Source organism: Exophiala aquamarina (genome assembly GCF_000709125.1).
Source record: "Exophiala aquamarina CBS 119918 chromosome Unknown aczIA-supercont1.11, whole genome shotgun sequence".
Lineage (NCBI taxonomy): Eukaryota > Fungi > Ascomycota > Eurotiomycetes > Chaetothyriales > Herpotrichiellaceae > Exophiala > Exophiala aquamarina.
Window position 1 is genome coordinate 169,113 of NW_013550577.1, and position 15,322 is coordinate 184,434.

At 50.7% G+C, this 15,322-nt stretch overlaps 6 protein-coding genes across 6 annotated transcripts; 4 read left to right on the forward strand and 2 right to left on the reverse strand.

The window, feature by feature from the left end:
- Window positions 1-965: 965 nt before the first annotated feature.
- Window positions 966-1,447, reverse strand: A1O9_09755 (prefoldin subunit 1; the record flags this gene model as incomplete). The annotated part of the gene is made up of 3 exons (XM_013401096.1): window positions 966-1,146; window positions 1,190-1,356; window positions 1,418-1,447. 3 exons carry the CDS (start codon window positions 1,445-1,447, stop codon window positions 966-968), a joined length of 378 nt encoding a protein of 125 aa, XP_013256550.1.
- A 613-nt stretch (window positions 1,448-2,060) lies between these two features.
- Window positions 2,061-3,166, forward strand: A1O9_09756 (uncharacterized protein; the record flags this gene model as incomplete). The annotated part of the gene is made up of 3 exons (XM_013401097.1): window positions 2,061-2,153; window positions 2,205-2,391; window positions 2,439-3,166. The coding sequence occupies 3 exons, from the start codon at window positions 2,061-2,063 to the stop codon at window positions 3,164-3,166; spliced, it is 1,008 nt and encodes a 335-aa protein (XP_013256551.1).
- Window positions 3,167-4,988: 1,822 nt separating this feature from the next.
- Window positions 4,989-5,996, forward strand: A1O9_09757 (uncharacterized protein; the record flags this gene model as incomplete). The annotated part of the gene is made up of 1 exon (XM_013401098.1): window positions 4,989-5,996. The coding sequence occupies one exon, from the start codon at window positions 4,989-4,991 to the stop codon at window positions 5,994-5,996; it is 1,008 nt and encodes a 335-aa protein (XP_013256552.1).
- Window positions 5,997-6,926: 930 nt separating this feature from the next.
- Window positions 6,927-9,875, reverse strand: A1O9_09758 (uncharacterized protein; the record flags this gene model as incomplete). The annotated part of the gene is made up of 1 exon (XM_013401099.1): window positions 6,927-9,875. The coding sequence occupies one exon, from the start codon at window positions 9,873-9,875 to the stop codon at window positions 6,927-6,929; it is 2,949 nt and encodes a 982-aa protein (XP_013256553.1).
- A 1,846-nt stretch (window positions 9,876-11,721) lies between these two features.
- Window positions 11,722-12,930, forward strand: A1O9_09759 (uncharacterized protein; the record flags this gene model as incomplete). The annotated part of the gene is made up of 1 exon (XM_013401100.1): window positions 11,722-12,930. The coding sequence occupies one exon, from the start codon at window positions 11,722-11,724 to the stop codon at window positions 12,928-12,930; it is 1,209 nt and encodes a 402-aa protein (XP_013256554.1).
- Window positions 12,931-13,527: 597 nt separating this feature from the next.
- Window positions 13,528-14,670, forward strand: A1O9_09760 (uncharacterized protein; the record flags this gene model as incomplete). Its single annotated transcript, XM_013401101.1, has 2 exons — window positions 13,528-13,690; window positions 13,763-14,670. The coding sequence occupies 2 exons, from the start codon at window positions 13,528-13,530 to the stop codon at window positions 14,668-14,670; spliced, it is 1,071 nt and encodes a 356-aa protein (XP_013256555.1).
- Window positions 14,671-15,322: the final 652 nt, after the last annotated feature.

Consider the following 15,322-nt stretch of genomic DNA (forward strand, 5'->3'; position numbering starts at 1 on the left):
TGAGTGATCCAATTGCTATGAAGCCCACGCGTCTGCTGCCCTAAGTGATTCTATTGCGCTCTCCTCCGAGTTTGACGTCCGAGAACGAGGGAGAACGTTTGAAATGGCAGGGCTTTGCAACACCTTTGTTTCGTTTGGCGACCAGTGTTAAGTATAGCAAGTGGCCAAACACCTGAGTTGGTCTCAGGCCCCCTAGCGCTATTGTTGCCACCTGACCCGCCTGCTCTTAGCTACCTACGGAGTACGGAGTACTCATAACTTCCGAGGAGTAATGTGTATACACGTAACTCGTTAGAGAGTGGGAATTCATCAACTGTCGGTGTCTATTTAACAACGAGAGTGCGTCATCCCGCCCTCGCGTCCTTAGGCAGACTAGCTAGCTGTTGCAGTTGCTACTTAAGTGCTAGTTATCATAGGCATTTCGTGATGCTGCTCTGGCGCCCACCATCTGATAGCCTGGTCCACATAAGGCACTTTCCTGGGTTCAAGGACTAGACACTTGAGTCCACCTTGGTTGCACTTGACTGCGGCCCAATTCATTTCCAAGACAAAGCTAATTACATATCCATGTTCTGTCTGACACCATTTCCACACATGTATGGTGCGTTGTCTTTGTGCATCATCGACTGACGGGCGGGGCTGTCACGTATCGTACGCACTAGCAAATAGACCTGCTCCGTAGAGGGGCAGATATCAAGCAGTGATACACATCGATGCATGCTCTACCAGTGTCGTCTGCCCGAGAAGGTTTCTTCATTGCTTGTGCACCGGCATGGCGCGAGACAGGACCCGACTCGCGTGCTGCCGAGTTGTTTCACTTCTATCCTCTGCTTCGTCGTGATACACTGAGCAGCAGCCTCGACCGCTGTCAATCAGAAAAGGCCAGAGCCGCCTGTAGTCTCGGCGGATTCAACAGAATATAAGAGATCTGTAGCACGAATTCGCTTGGGAGTCGCTCAACCATTTCACGGACGAGACCCGGTTTGAAGGATCTTTTCAATATGGCTGCGACTGTTCTTGTAGGTGGTTTCTTGATAGTGCAATCTTTTCTCCAAGTCTGCAATTTCCTTGTTCAGAGTAGTCGACTCGCTATGTAAGCGTTGGTTCAAGGTAGTGATTGGTACAGCGACAAACCTGCCGAGCGCTCTGTTAGATGGAGTTCTCAGCAAGGGAGGATGTGGAAGCGTACATCTTGCCAACACCCTCGTAGACGTTGGTGTCTTTGGACAAAGACTTCAACTCATTGGAAGTGAGATGGTTCAAACGCGCATCCCTCCGTTTGGCACCGAGTTCTGCCTGCGTTTGGGTGATTTTTTGCTGGGAGAGAACGGCTTGGGTTTCGACCTCTTGAAGCAACTAACCAGGTGATGGGTTAGAGAGTTCTCTTCTTTATTTTGACCCGGTGCGAATCACTTACCTTCTGGAGGGCAGCGTTTGGAATCGCCATTCTGCCTAGGGGACCACGACGGGTATGGGCAGAGGAAGGAAGTGGTCGTCCAAATTGTGCCTTGATCAGCTAAGTACCTCAGCAACACTCTGTCAACACTCTGTCAATGGGGTGGTTGGTGTGCCGTGCCTCTGCGAACTTATGACCCTCCGAATCGACCCTAATGTAACGAGAGTGGTGGACGATTGAAGGGGCCAGGGGGAACTCTGCCTGCGTTTGCAGTGTGCCAGTCCGCCAACGCAGGCTCCTCGGTACCGGTACGACCTATAGCTTCGCTCGTTCTTGCCCTCTTCCGGGTGCGCTGCCAGCGCGAGGCACGTGCTTTGGGTGACGCGCCACCGCTTGCAAGGAACCCGAGAGTCCGAGACATGCAAGGGCAGCATTGACGTCACACCTGTCACATCCTCTCCAGCAAACACGTTCTTAATCCCCCACTACCTACATGGGGCGCATACAGTCATCTCGAGCATTGTCAGCGACTGCTGTACTTTGGTCCCGTTCCACTTCTATCCGGCCGATACTTATATTATAAGCCTGGCCAGCTAGTTTGTTCCAAGATGATAATTTTCTAGCCCTGGCCTATCCAATTTCTTGTGCATTGCCTTTCGTCAACATGTCTCCGTGGCTTCCGTCCATTCCTTACCCTCCTCCAGACCAACCAGGGTTCTGGGATCCGGTGACCTCGACTCTACAGTGGTGCGAAGAGGTACAAATTGGGCCTGCACATCGCTGCGTCGTGCTTTGCTGATAATACAAGGACTACTATGTGACCTACTACTCAGCGGAAATAATCAACACCTTAACCAACCTTATGTTCATCTATTTGGCATATGAGGGCGTCAAGAGCTGTAGGAAACATGGACATGATACCGTCTTTGAGGTTGCTTATTTCGGATACTTTCTCGTCGGATTTGGGAGCTTTATGTTTCATTCTACTCTGAAATGTGCGTTGATCCGCATCTTGTTCTAAAGCGCCGGTTGACAATGATAGATCCCTGGCAATTGGTCGACGAACTCAACATGATTTACACCACCTGTCTTATGGCATATGCAAGCCTTTCCTACTCCCGCTCAGCGAGCGTTCAAATAGCTCTCGGTGTCTGTCTGACCCTGTTCTGCGGTGCCATCACGGTCTATTATCATTATGTACAGGACCCTACCTTTCACCAGAATGTTTATGCAGCATTGACCGTCTACATTGTCTTTCAAAGCATATATCGTATGGAGTTTACGCTTCGACCTTCCCTGAGAAGGAGCGAGGAGAAACACCGAAGAGAACGAGAGCTCCGCAACGACCCCTTGAAGAGCAAAGCTGAAAATGAGTACGAAAACAAACGAGATATGGAGATCTTAAACACCATGTGGCTGCTAGTGGGATGCGGCCTCTCAATTTTTCTCGGTGGTTTCGGAATCTGGGCTCTGGACATCAAATACTGCCCAACACTTCGAACATGGCGCAGAAGCATTGGGATGCCATGGGGTTTCTTGCTTGAAGGCCATGGCTGGTGGCACCTGATGACTGGCATTGGTGCATACTGCTATATTGTCTGGGGCATTCACCTCCGACACATCCTCAACGGCGACCAGGAGCATTATGTCATGGTCTGGCCTAGGATATATCGACTTCCCGAGATCGTCAAACTATCTGAACCACCTCCAAAGGAGACAACCAATGGGACCGTTGCTAACGGCACACTGGATCACAAGAAGACCATCTAAAGAACCTCAAACTTGACAATCTTGTTGAGATACGGAGTAGATATGCTCGGAAATAGTGAGGTAGGTAGAATTGAACCCACGGTCACATGACTTTCCTGTTCCCCCCTTTTCTCAGGCCTTTCTCCGGAGTACTGCCTTAGAGATCAACCGCGGATCTGGATCTGCTAAACAATTCACCGTACACAACAAGGACAACACCTTTCTCTGTGAAGATCAATAACCAATCTGCTCATGTGCTACAATATAGGTACATGACTGCCAACATTTCCCAAGACCACCTTGGTCCGTTGTCCAAATCGCGATGAACTCCAACAAGGGCACCGCAATCAGTAACGTCTTACTCCCTCATAGAGTTTCAGATGATCTTCCTCTCGAACGACAGGGCCACGTGTTTTGTCGTCCTTGTCGAACTGTGCCGCAAATTTGGCCCAGACTCTGCCTTGAACCCAGGCATGTGGAGAGGGGCCGTCTCTCTCATGCCACCATTCCCACTTTCACCCTAAAACTAAATCCGTTCCCAGCACTAAGTGGGTGAGCTGCATCGATTTTGACTGCGTGATGTACATACAGTTTGTTCTGGTAACGACAGCATTTATACTTGTGGGAGCATCATCAACATGAATACTAAAATAGTCATGGATTTTCAGTGTAGTGTTGGCGGCTACGCAGTACTTTACGTGGATATGGAGGAAAGGGTACCAGGTCAAGGGAGCAGATCGGCATGACTTGTCTGACTGGGACGAAAAAAGTACACTTTCGGGACCACTGTCTCTAAAGAGCAACGAGGATGATCTTGCCGAGGTAACAGGGGCTTTGCTTTGGGTGAGCTCGCTGGGAAGATAGTGTCCGGATACAAGGTACGATGTCAATGATAGTAAAGCTAAATAGCATAATGTGAATCTTTCGAGACGATGCACTCTGAACGATGGGCCAAACCCCAGATGGCCGAAACGAACGAAAAGAAAGAAAAGGATAGCTCGCTAGACTCGAAACGAAGGAGTGAAAGAATCAAACCTTGAGGATTGGGTCTCAATGGTCTTTCGTCAACACACAAATTAGCACCGAAATCTACTTTTAGCCGCCACCCATAGAAACAATTTGAGGAACTCCTCAAATTGGATATATCAGGGCGCAAAAGGATTCAATAGGAACGCAGAATCAAGATGGGTTCTGCAGGGAATTGCTCCGCTCGAGTTGAACGACTGGAATACTTGTGTTGCGGGTGAGATTCCTTGCCATCTGGATCTAGATCTCGTGGGAAAGACTAATGATCCACGAAGGCTTATGGACCAGCGTTAAGCTAACAAGGAAGACGACACTGCAAATATGCTGCTGTAGCATATGAGGTAACGGGGAGTTCTATCGATGGGAGCTCGATCTAGCGTTGGTAAGATGAGAACGACAGCACACCCCAGCAACACCAAAAGAAAAAAACGAAGGTCATATAGTGAGTGAATGCTCCACCGTACCTCCGAGAGAGCGTGAAACCGTATTGGCTGGAATTTCACTACATCCAGGCACGCGCCATCTAATTAAGCGTGTCGTCAGTATTTACGCATTTCATATCCACTTGGATTTACATGACAATTCAACAACTTCGAAGAGTCTGGCAACCGCAAACGAGATCAAGTAGCCCCGTACGGGAGCTACATTAGCACTCTAACCTGGCTATACTGGAGTGACTGTTTATAGCGGTCCATAACCTTGTCCTGGGGCAACAATCGCTGGGCTGTCTAAAACTATGCCTTTCATCTGGAGGAACAGCATTTAATAGTCTCAGCCCTGGCCGCAGAGCAACACCTATAGGTCGGTTATCAAGGAGATGGCAGGACCACCACCCAATCCAAACACCGTCTCCAATCTACTCTCAACACATCGAGCCCTTGTCGACACACTCACGTCCTTTTTAACCGTCACAACCCACCACATTTTGTACCTACGACGCCTCTACCCACCAGTGTCATTCCTCTCCGCCCGGGCCTATAACTACCCGGTACGTCAGAGCCGCCACCCCGCCGTCTGCGGCTGGATCAAGGACGCGGTGGCAGCTATTCGCGACCAGCTCGAGAAGAACACGGTCGAGAAAGTATCGCTGTGTATCTACGAATGCGATGAGAACCGCGTCCTGGAACGATGGACTTTCGACCTGCGATCTTTTCCCAGCGTCGCCAAACGCGACCGTGACGTCCCGTTCGAATCATCGTCCAATAATGTCAACGATGCAGACCACCCCCTCGCCAGGAGAGTCAATCTTGCAGATCTCGAAGCCAACTTCAGAGCGACCTTGTCCCGCATCAGCACTTCTGCTGCCAAGTTGACACCCTTACCCGAAGGTCCTGCAGCCCCAGAATGCAGCTTCACCTTGACGATCGAAGTCAAGGACAAAGCCGACCGGCCCGTCGGACGTCTCGAGAAGGAAGAACGCAAATGGATAGCCTCCGAACCGGAACCATTCGATCGAAACACAAACAATCCAACTGGCGAAACCTCATCCTCGAACCCGCTCAATCAGAGTAACTCAGAAAACCCCGACCCCAACTCGAAGACCCATGCAATCCGGCGCCTAGAAGCAGGTGAGCTACGCATGGAAGTGTGGGTCGAAGAATCCGCCGCCAAATTCTCCTACCAGCCATCATCATCGCCATTGTCGTCCTTTTCCTCCCAACGACCCCCAGCTTCAGACCCAGCACAGCGGCGTGCCAAAATGTCCTACGGCGCGGGCACCGAGAAGTTCAATCCGGAAAACGCGATGTACCAGTATGACGTGGAGCCGGCGGACATCAACAGGAAGCCGCAGAGCGGAGCGATGACAGATTACCAACGTGGATGAAGAAAGCATCCCGTTTTACGAATGAAATGAAATGAAAACGCCCTTAGCATGGGGCTCAGAGCGTGGGTCAGGAAGGACATAGACATGCGTATGGGCATTGGCATGGCATGGGCATGGGCATTACCGGACCGCGATGCCAGCGCCAACGACAACGAAAATATCAAGATGGACACGAAGGCCCCGAGTCGCAGGGATATGCGGCCGGGAAAAGCGCAGAGCCAAGCCACATTGACCAGTCAAATAGTAGCAGGCAGCCCAAAAAAAAAAAAGAAAACCAAAAAACCCTGCACCGGTACCCAACGAGATGAACAACCATTCGAGTATGCTCACTGTCCAGGGCTCAGCTAGTCATTGATAGACATACCTAGCCCTGGTGTGAATCCTCTCCAAGATTGGAATGTTGCTGCATTATTAGAGAGTCAAGGCGCCGACTTGTGTAGGCGTGCTCATTTTAACTGATTTTGTCCGGTGATTATTAATTCTGCCTTCGAAAACTAATGAAAACTAACAGTACAATACTGACTGACGGGGCCTGCTTCGACGTCTGTTCATAGCCCGTGTCCTGTGATTTAACCGTCCTCCATCCTCATTTACTCTGTGACATGCCAGGTATTGATTCGGCTCTTCTGGCCTCTAGCTCACTGGGCTCGAACACCGTCCACCCTGTTCCTGAAACGTGCAAAAGAAAAATAAAAGAGAAAAAGGAAATCCAATGCCTCATGATGACAATGGCCCCTGATAGCACAAGTCAATAATACTCCAACACGGATCCTACTGATCTGGTAGTCCAATTCTCTCAACGTATGCTATTCATCGTTGCCCAGTGCTTCGATCGCCTCGTATCGAGTTTGGCACCAATGGCAGACCAATCTCTTGCAGCCTAGTTCCAGGGTCATCTAGCATTCCCAGATTTAGTCTTCCACTCACGGGTCAGGTCGGACGCGGTCGTCCCCCAAAGATCTCTCGAAAACCATAATCTTCCTCAGCATCGTAGTTGGGTGGGGACCCAAATGTCTCTTGCGCTTGATTCAAAGCGAACTCGGGAGGTGCATATGGTGGAGGCGCAAGTCGGGTATGTGGAGACTCGTTTGACGCACCGAGGCTGCCATTTGGAGAAAAATCCCAAGAAATGGGCCCAAATTGCGGATATTGTGATCTGCGATCGATTCGGTTCCATGGTGGAGAGGCACGATTTGGCTGGGTAAGCTGTGGGGGAACCAGGGGGTGGTCGACGTTCGGCATCCGTGACTGCGCATGGAACGCCCCGGGAATGCGTCGATAGACATTGCCAGCGCCAAACGGCAGAACAGACTCCTTGCCCTTGCCTTTATCTTTGTCCTTATCTTTGTCCGGCGACTCATGTGGTTGAGTGTTGTTGGTAGGAGGTTCAACAGCAGCCATTCGACGCGCAAAATGGTGTCCATGTCCAATGTCATGTGGGTTAAATGCAACTCGCACGTCAAATGCTGGGATCATCAGTCTATCTGGAATACCGTGTTGGAGAGTTTCTATCTGTCGTCGTGCTTCTCTGCGATTTCGATCCGTGAGCAGAAGATCTCGTCTCTGTTGCTGCAAGTCACGCAAGATGCGCAAATGGTTGTCGCGATGATTTGCATGGCGCACAAACATGTCACGAGCAGGGTGCAGGTCCAACGCTGTTGGTTTTGGCTTACCAGTTTCTACTTGAAGTCTTGTCTCGTCAACACTGGAATCTTCTTCTTTGGCTTTTCTGATGGCTTCTCTCTCAGCGTCATCAGCCTCAACCTCATGGCGATCGACACCTACGCGATCATAAAGGGAGCATTTGGCGCCGGGCTTGTTAAAATGGTTGTAGACATTTGGCCCAAGCTTGGTGAGATCTTCTTGGCATTCGTAACACATGAATGCTCTGCAGGTGGCGCAAATCATCTTGTTGCAGCCATCTTCTTTGATGATCTTGACTTTGCATTTAGGGCATGTTCGCATGACAGCATCAGATCTGGCTTCTTCGACTCGATGGCGAGCAGTGAGATCGTTCTCCTTTTGGTGTTCCTCGCATGTCTTTGGTGGATGGTTCTCCAAGTGACATTTGCGGCAAGAGACCACCTCACATTCAGGGTTCTGGCAAGCGAAAACGGGATTAACGTCCACGGTATCACAGATGGCCTTGAAGTCACAGAAGGGGCATTGTTCTAAGCCTTCAAGGTCGGCAGCCATGATTTCTGCCTGTTGTCTGTTGAATTCGAGACGATCAAAAGTTTTGATGTCGATTGCTTTTGCAATGGCCGACCAACAAAGGTTAGCGGAGCAGATTGTAGCATCCATGCATTTCATTTCGTATTGCATGAGGCCAACCTGGGACTCTGCAAGGCCAGAAATACATGTGAAACAGAAAGAATGTGCAGGATCTGCTTCGCAGATGACGGTTCGGTTAAGTGGCACGGTTTCTTCGAAGCAGCAACCACAGGAAGTGATTGCACCGATGGCTTTTTGCTCCCGCGCATTGACTTCCTCGGCGTCATCCTTTGCCTTTTGAATACTACTCTTGTGGGCTTCTCTGGCACAATGTTGCTTGGCAGCCTGCAACTCATTGACTTGTTGAATATATTGGTGGTGAATGCGCTGTTCACGAGGTGTGAGTTGGTACTTCTTCTCTATCACCACTCTGGGAAATCTCAATCTTGCATAAGGGCGGGGATTGAGGTGGTGAAATTTGATTTCCTTTTCATCCAGATGGACATAGGTATCGAATAATGATTTTGTCTCATGAACCATCTTATGAATGTAATAAGTTGGGGTGTGATCGAAGACTTTGGCAAGCAGAATAACGGCTTCCTTGAAGTACATTGGATCTTTCGGAAGGTCTCTATTCCAAGCGATGGTTTTCCCTGTTCCATCTCCCGGGAGACCCTCGGTCTTGGTGGCCTTTGGTTGTTTTGGGTAAGAACTCAGTTCAAGGAGTTCGGAAATGATGGTTTGTGGGATGACTAAGTCGTAATCGGTCAGAGTGATAATGTTTCGGACCTTGCTCTTTCTCCATGGACTTTTCATGATCTTTTCCAGTACGAATTGACGCTGAACATCTGGGAAAACCTCGAGGACGGCGGAGAGGCACAGATGGTCAAAATAGGTGCCCCCCTGTTTCTCATTGTCAGTGGTTTCGTCGCTGCCGGACTCAGAGTCGGAGTCGGAGTCAATATCATGGATTTGAGTACGAGTCAAAGGTGGAGGATGGAGCAGTCTCATACCCTTTCTCAATCGGCTTCTCTCCTGGGCGGCATCCCATTTGTTGCAGATGATTTGATGGTCGTTGTTCGTGCCTAAGGCAACATGGAACCGCTCGTAGCCAGGGCCTCGATACATTGTGATCTCCAAGTCACGATCAAAGAAATAAGGGGCTGGTTTCTGGACTTTGAGTTTCTTGCGGATAGGCGGTTTTTGCTGCAAGTTTGGCAAAGGAGGGAGGTCCGTATTTATAGCATTGAGAGTGGTTGGCATGGCCAGTGTGCGATTTCCCGCATCGTGAAGGAAGGAGAAGTCGTCAAAGTTGTTTGCTGGTGGAAGTCCATTGTTGACGGTAGGCAGCGAGTGCTCGTGTGAAGGTAAACCCGGGGTGACTCTGGGGCGAGCAGTGGCTGAGGCTCCGGCTTGAACGATAGGGTCAAGTCTGATTCGTTTGGGAGGCTGAGGAACGTGGGAAGGACGGGATCGACCAAGGAACGTGAGATCGCCATCCGAGTCAGACGTGAGGTCGATCGGCTCGCTGTGACGGCTGGCTCGGACACCGAATTGGTGAGACTCAGAAACCGCAGGTGCCAGGGTGGAAAATTCGACATCAGAATCATCGTCATCCGAGATCTCTAGTACTGGCCGTGGCCCAATGTTGAAAGCGGAGTTCATTTGAGGGATAGGTGGGTAGCGAGTGAGGCTTGCAAGGAACTGTTGATGGACGTGATCCGGAAGAGGAGGAATGCTGGTCAAGTGTATCAGTTGGTGGTTTTCATGATGAGAAGGCTGAAAGGCTCAGTTTGCAGGAGATGCAAGTAGCGATTCGTTCACTTCGAGTCTTTCGCCCAAGGGTCGATGCACTTTATGAACGTGGAAGTAATAGTGGCAGTAACAGTGACAGTAGCAGGGGCAGCAGAAGGAGTTGATTGACTTACAAATTGGGCAAGTAATAGCCTTCCATTGTGTTTGGCTCTGGGTGTCAAGGCATGGACAAGAGGCAATACCTGGGAAGGTGAGGATCAAAGGTGAGGTCCTTGGTGAGACCCGTGAACAGGAGGACACACAGCGAAAGGGAAGCAGTGAGCGGAGAGTCCAACAGACGGTGACCACCTGGTGGCCAGGCGGCTGTCAGGCAGTGTTCAGGGATATCAAGTAGGGAACTCGAGAGGTTGATTGAGGCTGAGATAGGGTGCGATGAGGCTCAGATAAGTAGGATGGGATTGATATGAGCTGATGATGACATGATGTGAGCTGACCGGTGATGGGAACTGAATGAGATACGACATTTAGATGGCAATATTAACGTAGATGGCAACAGTGAAGGCTGAAGGCGGTGTCGAAGGCGGTAGCGAGGGCGGTGTTGACGAGCAGCGAGTGCGTGCGTGCGTGCGTGCGTGCGTGCGTGAATGAGTGAGTGAATGAGTGCGTGAGTGGTGAGTGCGTGAATACGTGAGGTGGACAGCGAACCTGGAAAGGCAACGAAGAGGGGTTGGATTTGTCGCTGGCGAAGGACGCCCAAAAGGGCAACCATATTTGCCAGGGATTATGGTACCATTATTGTACCATCGTTATTTCGTCATTATCCCATCATTATCCGTTATTATTCCACCCTGGTTCGCATGGCTGGTGGCGCCTATCCTGAGGCATCCGCTCATACCATAAGTACCCGTGAATACGGCAACCTGTTCATTGCCTGATAAGTCACAGCTGCACACCTGCGATGGCCTGATATCTGGTATCCAAGAAGAAACAAAATACCCACGACCCACGACCCTCGATTATCTGTTTGTTTTTCTTTCCTTTCTTCGTTTAGCTACCGTGGCTAGTGATGGATCCTGTTCCCACTTCAGTGCCTGAACGGCTCCATCGGGGACGGAACTCCCACGTTCTTACCTCCTATCTAACGTACTTTCAGTTAGGCCTCTTCGGCTACAGCGGGTAGACCCATCAGGCAAGAGTCAGTGCCTGTCCGTCTAGAGCCCAACTGATCCTAGGCGCTCCGGGCGCTTAATCCGCACCACGGCAGCACCCAAAGTAGCCAAGTGCAATGGACATCTTAGGTAGGTATCCGGAACCTATCAGTTGCAGGACTTTCTTACTATCAGAAAGTACTCGGTACTGATCTCCAAAACCAATGCCAAGCCCACAACCCCCCACCAAACCCTTGCACCCCGCATCGGCCACCACATACGAAGCTTTTCTCCTAGGTACCTACGATTCTGTACCTGGTACCCTACGCCTTCGGCTTTTCTCCAATCTCCCATACCATTACCTGCGTTGGTAAGGGTGTTGACAGAAGAGACTAGGAATGACTTTGCAGTGTTGAACAACCATGGGTCATCTCCTCTAACACGGCCCTCATCACTTCTCCACCAGGTACTAGTATCTTTGCCGCGCCCTGCGCCCTACCACTAGGTAATCCATCTGCGCTCGACATCTATATTTGAAACATTTTCCTGCATTTCCTTTCTCACTAACTTGGCCCTAGTCATTCCTGTCCGGCACCTTCGCTAACAAGATGGCCATTACAACCTCCCTGTTAGCCAGCCTGCCGGTCCCCTTCCTTCCCCCACCGGTTGACGAGGCGTCACTACCATCGGCACAATCTGCAGACCTGGTACTTGTTCCGGCTTCAGATTCTGAATACGTCCAGACCGCTTATCTAAATGGCGAATCATGGAAGGGGCCTTTGACCATGGACCAATACCTCGAACGAGAAGTCGACCTCCAATCAGTTACCTTGACTAAAGATGGCCGTATTACTTGTTGGCTGCTCACCTCTGGTGCCCTTCCAACCAACCCCGACGGGACCCGCCCTATCCTTGCCTCCTGCGAATCAATCCCCATGTCTGCTTATATCGCCCGAGACGGCCGGGTTCAGAAGGTCCAGGTACATGGCGTGGCTTCTGTTTACACAAGGCCTGAATATCGCGGAAAGGGCTACGCCGGGAGAATGATGGCCGACTTGGGCAAAAGATTGGAGTCCTGGCAACAAATCGACGGGCAGCAGAACTCCTTTTCCGTCCTCTACAGCGATATTGGTCAAAAATTCTATGCTCAGTTTGGCTGGAACCCACTTGAAAGCACCCATATCCATCTTTCACCATTGGCTCGCTCTGCCTATGAAAACATTGCGGCATCATTGCCCGCCGTACAAGATCTATCGGCCTCAGGCCTGCAGAACCTACCCACGTCTCGCCATGTAGAAGACAAGTTGCAGCGCCTATCCGCAGAAAAGCCTTCAGTGACTTTCACTGCCATCAGGCCAGATCTGGATCACTTCGAGTGGCACCATGCCCGGGAAGAGTCCCTCAGTAAAATTCTTGCATTGGATCCGCCAAGCATAAAAGGAGCAATACACCGGGATTCGGGACTTGCTGTGATTTGGTCCCGCAGATATGCTTCACAACCTAAGGACTGGCAACTGGCCATACTGCACACTGTCATACCCTCCAACATCGAACCCTCCGAAGAAAATCAACGTATATTCGCCGCTTTACTCTTGAGATCACAACTCGAAGCTGCGGATTGTGGCATGGCTGCCGGTGTTGACATCTGGGACCCTTCACATTTGGTCGTCTCTGCAGCCCAGCTCTTGAGGGCCTCTGAGGAGCCTAAAGTGGAGGTCATCACTCGTGACAAAGAACACATATGCAGTCTTCGATGGCCCACTGCTCAAGAACATGATTTTGTCTGGATTGACAAGCAGGAATATGCCTGGTGTTAAAGACGTCCAGGCTCCTGTTGGGTGCCTGATCATATCATGTGAGCGCTTACGTAAACATATATCGGAGATACGGACACCCGTGCGGACCAAGTCCCCTTTTGCGGCCTTCAAATGCTCGTATATTTAGACTGTGCCTGAAACCATCGTAGCCAAAACTACCAGCCGCGCCAAGATACTTCTTCGTCGGTTTGCCTACTCAACAAGGTCCGTTTTTCGTATCTCTCTCGGCGTATGTCGTTTCCCTGGTTTGCGCCTTGTGTCCTCTCACTGTTTTCGCTCTGTAGCCGAGCCTGTCACTGGTACGCGAATGCGAGTTCGGATACGTCCTCTCTGACAGCATGGTAAGGTACACGTCTCCTCTCCGGTTGAGGAGGACGGACCGAGGTGGTGTTCAGGAATTTAAAAAGGCATCATGTGTCCCATCAAGCAAAGACATGTTGCCTACCATCGTGATCTCTCCTGTCATCTGTGCATCAGAAGAAGTCCCGAGTCAAATTCGACGTGTATCGGTTTGCTGAAGTCAAACCTGCTCACACACCCCCTTCCCCCCCGGGGACAGAACGATCACCCTCTATCTACGGGCGTCGGGTGCTTACAATGGATCAGAAGCACCCCCTGGCAGCTTTCACAGCCCTGAACGACCGTGTCTTCATCTACAAGCCGCTTGAAAAGGGTGATCCAGAGCCTGTAACGGCTTCTCAAAAGCCTTCAATCCCGGATTTAGTGGTCGTCTGTGCGTGGGCATTTGCGCAACCACGGCGTAAGTCTATGTTCATGCAAGATATTCAAACCTTTCCTTACTTAGCTAACTCCCACGTTTGCACTTTCGCAGACATCGCCAAGTACCTCGTTCACTACCACAGCCTATACCCGCGAGCAAGAATTCTTCTGCTTTTCAACACAGTGCACAACATGCTGTGGAGACCCGACTGGATGCAGATGGAAGATCTCCGGCCGGCGGTCTGGGCGGTTGAGGAATGTCTCGACTCCTATAATTCACAGGCGAAAGCGACTACGACTACAGTGAACGAGGCTGGTACTAGGGCTGACAGCAAGCAAAAACAAGAACCCACAGTGGTCTTCCACATCTTCTCCAATGGTGGCGCACACATGGCGGTGCAACTCGCACAGGCATACCGCGACAACATAAGAATGTCGCCGTCACTTTCCCCAAACTCAACAGCAGTCAAGAAGCAGCTTCCCATCTCGGCGCTTATCTTCGATTCTTGCCCCGGACACGCCAGGTACAGCACAGCGGGCAAGACGACGCTTTCATTCCTCCCGAAAGACGCACATGTCACTCGCGCTCTCGCCATGCCGCTTGCGTATGCGGTCCTCGGAGTCGCCTACCTGTGTCATGTTTCCGGCATTGCGGAACATGTCGTCATCAAGCTTTGGCGCGAGCTGAACGATCCCAAGGGGCCGTTTCTGTTCAAGCCGGTGGAGTTCATCAGCAATATTCATGCTACAAACAACACAGAAGTAAATGGGGTCGCTGCATTGACCGAAAGGGTCATACCGCGAATATACATCTGCAGCGATGCGGACGACATGATACCCACCCACGATATTGTGGAGCATGCCGCAATAGCAAGGCGCACGACCGGCTTAAGCGATGAGGCTGCCAGGGACGCCGTCCGAGTCGAGGAGTTCGTCGGGAGCATGCACGTCAATCATGTTTCGCTGCACAAAGAGCGATACTGGGATGCGGTCAGGGAAACGCTAGACCGGATTGAATAAACGAGCACTTTTTCTGAAAGAGTCCATACCGAGGTACTTGGGATAGGAACGTAGAATAATTAGATGGGGCATTGGTTTCATTTGTGCAGAATCACCTCATGCCATGCCATTCATGGCGACTAGAAAGATCTTGATCGAAGACCTAGTGTCCTTCGGCCGATGGTGCGTGGTGGGTAAGCTCATAGCTGTATTATGCTTGTCATTGGAGCGTGAAAGCTGATTTCTCTTGTATGAAACTGCTACTATAGCGCGATAACCATTTCTCGCTCGAATACCATCATCCTACAAATCACTGACGCAGATTCCACCTCAAGGCTACCAAGTTGCTTCTCTGGATCCTCTACCCGTGGATCAGGAGACGCTGGTTACATACTTTGGCGCCAGTAGAGAAGGTTCCGCTAGCGCGAGGCTAGGGTCGGCCCATCCCGATGCGGACAACCTCGGGACGGAGTAATACTTCGGTCTGTTAAATAGTCACCCTCACTATCGCCCAGGTCAGGCTGAACACTGTGCCGATCCCATTTCTCTTTTTATCCATCGCTCGTGTCACGACGACTAAGTATGAACAACTCCATCTCCTTGGTGAGTTCAGTATGACCACTGCATTCGGTTTCTCCGTGGGTTATTTCATCAATGGGATCAAAGTGGTGGT